Source organism: Berghia stephanieae, chromosome 13, assembly GCF_034508935.2.
Source record: "Berghia stephanieae isolate SIO BIC M18660-M18661 chromosome 13, UCSD_Bste_1.3, whole genome shotgun sequence".
NCBI classification, from domain to species: Eukaryota; Metazoa; Mollusca; class Gastropoda; order Nudibranchia; family Aeolidiidae; genus Berghia; species Berghia stephanieae.
The window spans coordinates 24,920,848-24,933,504 of NC_088372.1; the positions used below are offsets into that span (position 1 = coordinate 24,920,848).

At 38.4% G+C, this 12,657-nt stretch overlaps 1 protein-coding gene across 1 annotated transcript in view; it reads left to right on the forward strand.

Moving 5' to 3' along the window:
* The first annotated feature begins 6,075 nt into the window (after nt 1-6,075).
* Nucleotides 6,076-12,657, forward strand: part of LOC144958806 (sodium- and chloride-dependent glycine transporter 1-like) — a 39,020-nt gene continuing 32,438 nt past the window's right edge. Inside the window, exons 1-2 of the mRNA XM_078891017.1 lie at nt 6,076-6,324; nt 8,539-8,653. Coding sequence (XP_078747143.1) covers nt 6,307-6,324; nt 8,539-8,653 — 133 coding nt within the window. The 5' untranslated portion in view covers nt 6,076-6,306. The remainder of the gene's footprint in view (nt 6,325-8,538; nt 8,654-12,657) is intronic.

A 12,657-nucleotide genomic window follows, 5' to 3' on the forward strand; every position in this document is an offset into this window, starting at 1 on the left:
CCTGACACTGACGAAAAAATGGCGCAAAAGAACACGAATCGTGAGTTGTATTCAATAGTTCAACCAATTGAATCATTTGTTTCCTTGAGCTCTACTAATGACAACTCACTAGACGCTGCACAAACCTAAAAATAAGACGTGAAACTATAGATAGTATGAAGTTGACGTCACTCAGATCTTTGTTATTGCTTTTTGCCATCCGTGTTTATGAGTAATTCTCACTTTACTGTATTAACCAGACAATAAACGTTCAATGTTACACATAGTTTTGTGTGTTGGTTCGTTTACATACGGATGGCAATGTTGTGAGCTCCTTAGCCAAGCGCATGCTATCTATAGATAGAACGAAGATGACGTCACACGGGCCTTTGTTATTGTTTTTTGTTTTTTTTGCCATCCGCGTTTGTGAGTTGTTCTCACTAAACTGTATTAACCAGACTATAATAGTTCATGGTTACACACAGTTTTGTGTGTTGGTCCGTTATACTTCCGGATGGCAATGTTGTGAACTCCTTGGCCAAGCGCATACTGTCTATAGCCCGACACTGAAACCCAGAAGGACTGGTATTTTGACGTCATTATTTGGTTTTTGCACCGCCTAGTGAGTTGTAAGTAGTGCTTATGGAACCAAGTGGTCCTTTTGGTTGAACTATTGAATACAACTCACGATTTGTTTTCTTTTGTGGCCAAAGAATGGTCTTGAGAAATCATTTTTTGGTCAGTGTCAGGCGAAAAGATAACGATGGCCAAAGTCGAACCCAAGACCCGACTATTACGAAACGTAGACCTTTGTCATCGGTATTAGACTATTTAACAATTTATGGATCGAACGAAATTGACGTCACCTCGGTCTTTGCGATTGTTTTTTGCCATCCGTATTTAGAGTAATTCTCACTAAACTGTATTAAACAGACTATAAACGTTCGAGGTCAACACATCGTTTTGTGTGTTAGTCCGTTATACTTCCGGATGGCAATGTTGTGAGTTCCTTAGCTAAGCGCACAGTACCAATCGGCCCGTGAAGCGGAAATTTATCCCGGTTGGTATAGATAGTATGCGCTTGGCTAAGAACATTGCCATCCGGAAGTATAACGGACCAACACGCAAAACGGTGTGTATCCATGAACTTTATAGTCAGGTTCAAACAGTTCAGTGAGCATTACTCATAAACGCGGATGGCAAAAAACACTAACAAAGACCTGAGTGACGTCAACTAAGAACTATCTATAGCGTGAAATCACTGCTGGGTGGACAGGGGAGGTCAGAAAAAAAATCTCGACTACACCCGGGATCGATCTTGGTCCCTTTGATTGTGAAGCGAATGCTCTCTATACTCCCATGATTATAACAGTAAGATATTTATTTATAATAATATTCTCCCCACTGAACCATTGGTGAAGTCTCGGTTTGACAGTTATATTATCATCATTATCAATAACAATGTGGTTCTCTAATAGAGATTTATTACCTTTAATAACTACTGGTTGATGGAAACAGACCTGCCTACTTGAAATGGTAAAAAGTCGTAGTTTTCAGAGGCAAGAAATAGAAGTAACTATAATTAACTTTACAACTTAATATTTTACCCTTAGCAGTATTGAATATACCTTCAAAACCCAGAATAGATGCTTTGTGGCACCAAAGTTTTCTTTTTAACACATTATATTGAATAAAGAATGTCTACCTAGCTGTGGACTGTAAAAAGTAATAAAACAGCTTCAAAACAGAGCTTCCCCGTGTGGCTTGGGCGACCGAAGAGTTTCTGGAATGACAGAATTTAACATGGAGAAGAATTAAAGAAGCTGATATACAGAGAAGTGGTAAGACCTGGAATGAGATAAAAAAAAAGTTAGCTCGGGATAGAGAAGGATGGAAAATGTTTGTCTGTGGCCCATACCCTGACCCAGGGTGAAAAAGGCAATGATGGTGATGATAGAGAAGGGTGGGAAATGTTTGTCTGTGGCCTATACCCTGATCCAGGGTGAAAAAGGCAATGATGATGATGATAGAGAAGGGTGGAAAATGTTTGTCTGTGGCCTATACCCTGACCCAGGGTGAAAAAGGCAATGATGATGATGAAAACAGAGCTAAATCCGCCTCACGAGTAACGTTTCGGGCTCAGCCAACAACAGAAAACACTGAAAACATAAATACATAACTAAAAGAGGAAAAAAACACAGGTTGACGACAGAGTAATATTCAGTCTGCCCGTTTGACCTATAGGTAGTATGCGCTTGGCAAAGAAGCTCATAACATTGCCATCCGGAAGTATAACGGACCAACACACAAAACTGTGTGTATCCATGAACGTTTATAGTCAGGTTAATACAGTTCAGTGAGCATTACTCATAAACGCGGATGGCAAAAAACAATAACAAAGACTTGAATGACGTCATCTTCGAACTATCTATATAGAACATATTATCGCATTTTTAGAAAATAATAAATATGGCTGGTTCTAAACAATAACAAAGGGCTGAGTGACTTAGATTTCGTTCTATCTAAATTGGATTTAATAGTCGTAACTTCACTTCCTTCCTAATGACGCATGGTAACTTAGTAACACTGGCTCTAAACTATCGGAACAATGGCGGACGCCCGTATGAAATATTTCTCCGGCGAGCATAAAGGGTATCCAGAGGAAAAAAAACCCATAAATTTGATCATGTTTTGACTTTTATACATTCTGATCACAAGGCATATGAAAAGTTCTAGCCAGCATGAAAAATCAAAAGTAATGATTTTCTTTGTTTAGAACCAAGATGGCCGCCGTTGCCGGGCGGCGTGACATCAGACTATTGAATCCAATTCTGGTTTATGGGATATTGTTTTTTGTTTTTAAGGGTTTTACGGCGCTTGCAACACATTAAGGTCATATCAGCGCCAGTAAAAAGGAAGAAAATGGGATAGTTAAATTTTCTAGAATTACTAATTAAAGCAACCAAGAATAAGGCAGACAAAGGGGAACTGGTTTAAATAGGGAACAGATGTAGATTCCAAGAGCACACTATCAGTGTGCATAGTTTGAGATCACCTAAAAGTCTCACCCAGACACAAGCACAGGTCCCTACCTACTAAGAGGAAAACACTCAAATGTTTCCAAATATATAATGTAATAACAAAACATAATACTGTGCATAACAGAGAGATGATTTACAAGGAAAAAAATATCATCTCCCAAAACTATAACTATAACTATACATTTGACTGTTTCCCTCCCAGTCAAGGACTCCGGCCAGGGTCAGTAAGGACAAAACCAAGTAATCTTATTCCAAGACAAAGACAGAAAGCATGTTGGAAAACAGACACAGGGGGATAGAAGACACAGTATGTACCTCCCTGCCCACTATGGGAGGTCAGGAACCCCACCCAGGAAGGGGGATAGAAGACACAGTAAGTACCTCCCTGCCCACTATGGGAGGTCAGGAACCCCACCCAGGAAGGGGGATAGAAGACACAGTAAGTGCCTCCCTGCCCACTATGGGAGGTCAGGAACCCCACCCAGGAAGGGGGATAGAAGACACAGTAAGTGCCTCCCTGCCCACTATGGGAGGTCAGGAACCCCACCCAGGTTTATGGGATAACTCCCTGTGTACGGCACGATGGTTCTCAAGGACTAAACCAACCTTGACCAATCGGTGTAACGTTGTTTGATGATTTTAATGCAATGACACAAACACACCCACACACACATACACACACACATACACACACACCCACACACACACACAAACACACCCACACACACACATACACATACACACACACCCACACAAACACACCCACACACACACATACACACACACCCACACACACACACAAACACACACACACACACACAAACACACACACACAAACACACACATACACACACACCCACACACACACACAAACACACCCACACACACACATACACACACCCACACACACACACAAACACACACACACACACACAAAGACAGCTGGTACGACCAATCACTATTAATTAATTCATTGTAACGCTTTCTTCGTTGTTGAAATACCGTGTTGATTTCACGGCTTGTCATGGAAAATAAAGTCATAGACAAAAAATTTACACATGAAATAGTTCACCATCCCAGTATGACCGTAAATGTGACACATCGTCTCAATTCGGATATAATTTCGAGTGACTGGGACGGCAACGAAGTGTACATATATGCAGGTCTGACATCCGAACTCACTTATGGGCATAGTTTAACATTGTTGTAATGGACAATACTTTGCGTCATTTTTTTTTTTAATTTCCATAACAACAATGAGCCCATAAGGAATTGGGTTATCAGGCCTGCAAATAAGTGCACGTCGGACGACGACAATAAAATCTCAAGGTAAAAATAAGAGAGAACAACAACAAATACAAACGAAACAAAGCCAAAACATAAAAGCAAACAAAAAAATAAACAAACATAAAAAAAAAACAAATTGTAGAAAACAGAACAATAAAAAAAACCTTTAAAACTGGAGCTTTTATGTAGGTGAATGTCCACGAAACGTGCGTAAAGCGCTTTACAACGGGTACCAAGCCAACAACAACGCTTAACGTAAAGGGCGGGACATGACGCCTGTCGGCGAAATTATACTTTTTTTTTCGACACAAACAACGCTGCTAAGGCCATAATATACTGATTTTACACTTTAGTGCGATGAGAGAATGTGAGTAAAGAGCCTTTCACCAAGGACTTAACTGTGCGTCTCTCAGAGCGGGAATCGAGCCCAGTACCTTCGGTCCGAATGGGAGTGACATGGCCCCCAGTCGGTAACAGACCCGGGATGTCTTCAATGCTAACATTTCTTCTTTTTTTTTTAAGTATATAAAAGTCTTAGTTATACTAAGCTGCTAGAAGCTGTGAGCTGTGTTTATATATTTAAAAAAAAACAAAAACAATATAAACTTCTTGTAAAAAGTAATAAACAAAACGGAATATAACAATTTCAAAATAGAACAAAATACCAATCATGTCTCATAAGTATCTTCAATTGAGCCAAGTTTGAGGAAAATCAAAAGGGATGTGGTTCCCAATTTCCGACAATTGTGTCCACTTGACATGGAATGGGCCTATTTATAGACACAATTTTTATGTAACACGACATTCCAGGAATTGTAAATGATACTGAGACCCCTGTTGGTTAGTTCAGGATAACTTAAAATTACTTTCAATAACAGCACATGGCCAAATAGCAAAATAGCTTTTATAATTGAAAGGACGTTATAGCGTCATTTTGTGGCGACATCGATAGGCTGATTATATCAACTTTGCCATCAAAGTTCCCTCAAAAATTTTCCAGCTAAATGTATAAAATAAAAATACCTATTAAAGTCAGAGCAAAAGCAAAAATAAAGTAGGAAAGAAGAAAACCATCACTCCAAAAATAAAAAAAAGACAACAACAAAACAAAACAAACAAACAAAAAATACCACCAGAAAAAAACAAGCAAAATCTTCTCGCTGCAAGGACAATATCGAGTCCTTGGAATAGACACTTCCATCAATTTCTCCAAAGTACTCGTACTCTGGCAGTCGAAAATATATCCTAATAAAGCTTTGCATGTTTCTGTTGGCTTGGAACCGTTTGTAAAGCGATTTGAGCAGGTGCACTGGTTAGTGCGCTAGATAAAATTCAGGAATCATTAAGTTTAGGTCGAGTGATATCGGACTCCCAGTCAACGATTTAACCAAATTATCCTTAAATTGTAGAACACAGAGACAACAGTGGCTAACGAGGTCAAAACGTCTATTTTAGATTTTGGCATGAAATAAATTCTTCATAAATCCTTCTATTACTATCATCTCGAACATGCCAGAAAAAAATAAACCCGAGAATATTTTTTACTGACTGCATGTCTTGCTTTGAAGTCTTAGGATTGATTTTTTTATTGTTGATAAGTTGAAGGTCACTTTAAAAGATATAACTAAGGATTTCATTTTCTGGCCAAATTTTGTTTAAAAGTTTAATTTGTCATTTTAGGTCAAACACGTTATGGTTATCAGTAGTTATAGGAACATGGGTATGGGAATGTCCATTTATCGGTATGTATGTCGGCCGGTCTGTCAGTTTGTCGGTTTGTCGGTTTAGCGACAGGGAAGTCCGTGATTGAAAGTTGTTAAAGCCAAGAGTCTCCAACAAGCCAATAATATTGATAACCATGACCAAGCATTAGGTACCCACCTACCTACTATTATTACAGTACAGTACCTACACTACATGGTATGGTATACATAGGCGTTGTATAGAATAATCACAGATAATTTCCCTTGGATACGGTAGCAGGCAGGGAGCTTTCGCGATGACAGCAGCGGTGGAGGTATGTGTGGGAAGAAATGGAATTCTGGTTTTTTGTTTAATGTGTTTAATATTAATAATGGTGACGACGATGATGATTTTATTGGTGATGATGACAATAATAATAATAATAATAATAATAATAATAATAATAATAATAATAATAATAATAATAATAATGATGATGATGATGATGATGATGATGATGATGATGATGATGATGATGATGATGATGATGATGATGATGATGATAATAATAATAATAATAATAATAACAATAATTATAATCATAATAATATAACAATAGTAATGATAACAAGAAGTAGTAGAAGAAGAAGAAGAAGAAGAAGAAGAAGAAGAAGAAGAAGAAGAAGAAGAAGAAGAAGAAGAAGAAGAAGAAGAAGAAGAAGAAGAAGAAGAAGTTTATGAGTTTAGAGTTTGACATTACCTTGGATTTAAATTATACTCGATAAAGTATTCGATGATGATAATAAGATATATATATATATATATATATATATATATATATATATATATATATATATATATATATATATATATATATTATGATATAATATCTTAACATTGAAGTAATCTATCGGATGTTCTATAGTGTGGGGAAAGAAATCTATCTAATTTTTGTGGCTAAGTGGTCTTGTGGTATGACACTCGCTTTCGGATCTGAAGGTCCTGGGTTTGAGCATCGCTCGGCGCATAGTTGAGTCCTTGGAAAAGGTCCTTTACTCAAATTCTCTCACTGTGCTCAAGTACTTGGCCGTTAACAGCGTTGTCTCTGTCCGAAAAAATGTAATGTCATGTCTCTTTCTTTATGTTACGTGTCGCTATTGGTCAAGGACCCTTTTTAAGTGCTCTGAGCACGCTTAGTGGATATCGCGCTATATGAAAGCTCAAGTACTCTTGTTTGTTTTTTGTTATTTTTTTCTTTTTGTTTGTTTGTTTTTTTTTTTGTTGTTTTTTTTTTGTTTTTTTTTTTGTTTTTTTTTTTTTTGTTTCTTTAAAAAAATATATCGTTCAAAATGAGGTGCTGGTTTTAGTTACACCAACTGTTCTTCATTACCTCAATCTAGGGTACATTTTTAGTTTTAGACCAACGATCGTAGCCATCGTTAACTTATAGATAGAATGCACTTGGCCAAGGAGTTCACAACATTGCCATCCGGAAGTATAACGGACCAACACACAAACTCTGTGTAACCATGAACTTTTTTAGTCTGGTTAATACAGTTTAGTGAGAACAACTCACAAATGCGGATGGCAAAAACAATAACAAAGGCCTGAGTGACGTCATCTTCGAACTATCTATAGCCTGACACGAGAACCCACCAGTACGAAAAGTTTGAGGTCATTTTTGAGGTTTTTGCACCGTCGAGTGAGTTGTAGTTAGTAGAGCTCAAGGAAACAAGTAATCCCATTGGTTGAACTATTGAATACAACTCACGATTTGTTTTCTTTTGTGGCCAAAGGCATTATTTTTGACGTCGTTTTTTGGTCAGTGCCAGGCTATAGATAGAATGCGCTTGGCCAAGGAGTTCACAACATTGCCATCCGGAAGTATAACGGACCAACACACAAATTCTGTGTAACCATGTACTTTTATAGTCTGGTTAATACAGTTTAGTGAGAACAACTCACAAACGCGGATGGCAAAAACAATAACAATATCTATAGATAGTATGCAGATGACGTCACTCAGGCCTTTGTTATTGTTTTTGCCATCCGCGTTTGTGAGTTGTTCTCAATAAGCTGTATTAACCTGACTATAAATGTTCATGGTTACACAGAGTTTGTGTGTTGGTCCGTTATACTTCCGGATGGCAATGTTGTGAACTCCTTGGCCAAGCGCATTCTATCTATATGTTTACTATAGCTACGCTAAAACCCATTAAGACCCATATTTTGACGTCATATTTTGGGCAGTGTTAGGCTATAAGTTAACAATGGCGATGGTCAAATTTCCCTCATGTTCTATTCAGGGGAAGCGTGGCTCAGTGGTACGGTCTTTGCTTCCTACCCGAAAGGTACCGAGTTCAATCACCCGCCGCTGCGTTGTGTGGCCTTGAGCAAGTCACCTCGCCCTAGCTCACTTTGCGGCGCTGCTCTGCGGCTGACGCCTGGGTTATTCCAGTCTTCTCTTGGAATAGACCCTAAAGACAAATTTCCCCTTGGGGATGAATAAAGGGAATTTTATTTATTTTTATTTTATTATTATTCCCAGGAAACACGTGACGTCTGGGGCAAACAGCTGGAGTTCATCTTTACCCTGGTGGGTTACGCTGTTGGACTGGGGAATGTCTGGAGGTTTCCATACCTGTGCTTTAAAAATGGTGGAGGTAAGCGGGTCTCCTCAGGGAATGTCACATGGAAGGCGATGTGGTCTTGTGGTACGATCGGAAGGTCCTGGGTTCGAATCTTGCTCTGATCGGGACAAAGATGAGTACTTGGAGAATGCTCTTTACTCACATTCTCTCACCGTAGTCCGATGAAGAATGAGTATTTGGCGGTTAACACGGTTGTTTGTCTCTATCAGAAAAATAATTAATTAAATTGTAATGCCCCCTCCTGTCGTCGTGTCTCGTCCCACATGATAAGTGTTGCTGTTTCTAAGCGCTTTGAGCACGTTTATTTGATATTGCCCTGTATGAATGGTGTGAATATTACGTCGCATTCCATTATCTCCTAACGTTATAACGTAGGGGTGTTTTCAGGTAATCTGATGTGTACATATATGCAGGTCTGATATCCGAACCCACTTATGGGTCTAGTTTAACGTCGTTGTAATGGGAAATATCTTGCATCAATTTTTTTCCAGTTTTCCATTACAGCAATGAGCCCATAATGAATTGGGTTATCAGACCTGCAAATATGTGCACGCCGGGGTAATCCGGAGTAATCCCAAGCCAAACGATAGAAATCGCATGCAGGACAAGACATAATGTCTTTCAGGCGATATTAATTTTATTTTTGGACACAAACAACGCTGTAAACGTCCAGGAACGATTTTACACCTGAGTTCGGTGAGAGAAAGTGAGTAAAAAACCGTTTCCAACTACTCAACTATGCGCCGCTCAGAGCGGGAATCGAACCCAGGACCTGTGGATCCAAAGGCGAGTGTTATACCACAAGACAGAAAAGCCGCAGAACTACCAGGCACTGGGAACTTGATTTGATTCTAGTGAAATCCCCTGTCGATCGCCACTCAATATTACCTTTCAATTTTGAATGGTATCACATTGTAGAACAAACAAAAGACCTTATGCAACATCTTATTGACACTGAATTGATAGCACTTTTATCATTACACCCGCCCCCACCCCCACGCCCCCCACCCACCCCCAACCCCCTTCCTTCTCTCTTATTTCCTCCTCTTTCGGTTCTTATCTTAATACTCAATTTCTCAAGAGTTGTGCGACTATGTGGTCTTGTGGTATGACACCCGCTTTCTGATCGGAAAGTCTTGGGTTCGAGCCTCGCTCGGCGCATAGTTGGGTCCTTGGAAAGAGCTCTTTACTCACATTTTCTCACCGTACCCAGGTGTAAAATGAGTACCAGTGTCGTCTCTGTCGAAAAAAATGTAATCTCGCCTAACAGGTGACATGTCTCGTTATACATGTTACATGTTGCTGTTGTTCAGGAACAACTGGTTTCTTGTTCACTGGATGTGTAAAACCACTCTACCGGAGGGCTGAATACATACCTTGTGTAAATGATCTTCTGAGTTTCAGAGTGATGGCATCTTATTTTCTAGTCTAGACATATGCTCTTCGTCGAAAAGAATCATCCGCCATCGCTCTTTTACGTTCCGTAATCCGAAGAACATGCCTATACATCCTGCTACTGAAATAGTCATGCCGCCTTTATGTATACCTATTCATTATTAGTACTCGGTAGGACTGGTTACATACACACTTCCAAGGATATGTAGGAACCAAATGAGTAGCGGGTTTGATATCACGACTTTTCCCCCTATTCTCCACCGTTATAGATCCTTAGAGCTAAAATATCCATCAACCCTGAATATATATATATATATATATATATATATATATATATATATATATATATATATATATATATATACACATATACTTAATGTATCAAAAACAAAAGAACACATTTTTGATTTCAAACAAAGCCAAGTTCCTCCAAATGCCATCGAAATAAATAAACAAAAAGTTGAACTTTTTTGAGCAATTCAAATATTTAGGAGTGATCATTGACGAATCACTTAATATCAAATCTCATGTAGATGGCATCTCTAGGAAACTTTGTCAAAGAATGTGTATTCTCCGGAAATGTAGACATTTTGATGTTAGCAGTAAAACAATGTTGCAAATCTATAATTCCCTTCTACTTAGCATAGTAACTTTCAGTTTAATAATCTGGTGGGGAGGGTGTGGAGTGACAGAGAAATCAAAATCAAATACAATAATTAAAGAATCGGGTAACATAATGAATTACAAACTGAAAAGCATTGAACAACAAACACTACATAAGAAGAGCTGTTGAGAGGAAAACATTCGGAATTCTCAATGACAAGACACATCCTTTAAAATATGAAAATATTCTCCTACGATCTTTTAGTCGATATTTAGACACAAAATGTAGAACAAGTAGATATACATTTCCATTCATACGCTCTGCGATAACAGCAATAATAAAGCTATGTGAATACAATTTTGGATCCTTACAAATACTCAGACGCCAAAATCCTTGGAAACAACAGAAACTTCAATCCCAGAATAAATCAAAGACATTTGTTCGATCAAGCGCTGAATTATCCAACTTGAATAATAAAGCCACAATAACAAGTTTTCGTTAAAATCTCAAAGCAATACTGCATTTGGAGCATGTACTCACTAAGTGTGTTTTTCCGGTAAAAAACAACACTTGGATGAGCACGGGTTGAATTTATAGATAGAATGCGCTTGGCCAAGGAGTTAACAACATTGCCATCCGGAAGTATAACGGACCAACACGCAAACTCTGTGTAACCATGAACTTTTATAGTCTGGTTAATACAGTTTAGTGAGAACAACTCACAAACGCGGATGACAAGAACAATAACAAAGGCCTGAGTGACGTCATCTTCGAACTATCTATAAGTCAAAATACGATCTTATTGACTTCAGCAAGTGGCACGACAAGGTGAGTTGTTTTCATTTCCAAGAAAACACAATGGCAGAAACATTGGGCGAGAAACTCATTGGAACTAGAGAAAGTGTGCGCTTGGCTAAGAAGCTCACAACATTGCCAACCGGAAGTATAACGGACGAACACATTAATCTTTGTGTAACCATGATCGTTTATAGTCTGGTTAATACATTTTAGTGAGAATTACTTACAAACGCGGATGGCAAAAAAAAACAATAACAAAGACCTGAGTGACGTCATCTTCGTTCTATCTATAGATAGTATGAAGTTGACGTCACTCAGGTCTTTATTATTGCTTTTTGCCGTCCGCGTTGATGAGTAATTCTCACTAAACTGTATTAACCAGACAAGAAAACCTTCAAGATTACACATAGGTTTGTGTGTTGGTCCGTTATACTTCCGGATGGCAATGTTATAAGTTTCTTTGCCAAGCGCATACTATCTATAGAAAGCGTGTAAAAAGCGTCAGTAAAAAAGTAAAACACATCAATACGATTCAGTAGTCTGATGTAACGCGCCCGGCAATGACGGCCATCTTGGTTCTAAACAAAGAAAATCATTACTTTTTATTCTCCATGCTAGCTAGAACTTTTAGTTCCCTTTTCGTATGCCTTGTGATCAGAATGTGTAAAAATCAAAACATGATCAAATTTATGGGGTTTTTTTCCCTCTGGAAACGCTTTTATGCTCGCCGGAGAAATATTTCATACGAGCGTCCGCCATTGTTCCGATAGTTAAGAGCCAGTGTTACTAAGTTACCATGCGTCATTAGGAAGGAAGTGACGTTCCGACTACTGAATCCTATATTGGACATAGTTTTTAGAACACAGTATAAAAGCCATTACTATCAATGTTATAGATAGTATGAAGCTGAAGTCACCCAGATCTTTGTTATTGCTTTTTCCCATCCACGTTTATGAGTAATTCTCACTAAACTGTATTAACCTGGCTATAATAGTTCAAAAGTAACACATAGTTTTGTGTGTTAGTCCGTTTTACTTCCGGATGGCAATGTTGTGAGCCTCTTAGCCTAGCTCATACTATCTATACCTCAATAGATAGTTTGAAGATGACGTCACTCAGGTCTTTGTTTTTGTGTTTTGCCATCCGCGTTTATGAGTAATGCTCACTGAACTGTATTAACCCGACTATAAACGTTCATGGATACACACAGATTTGTGTA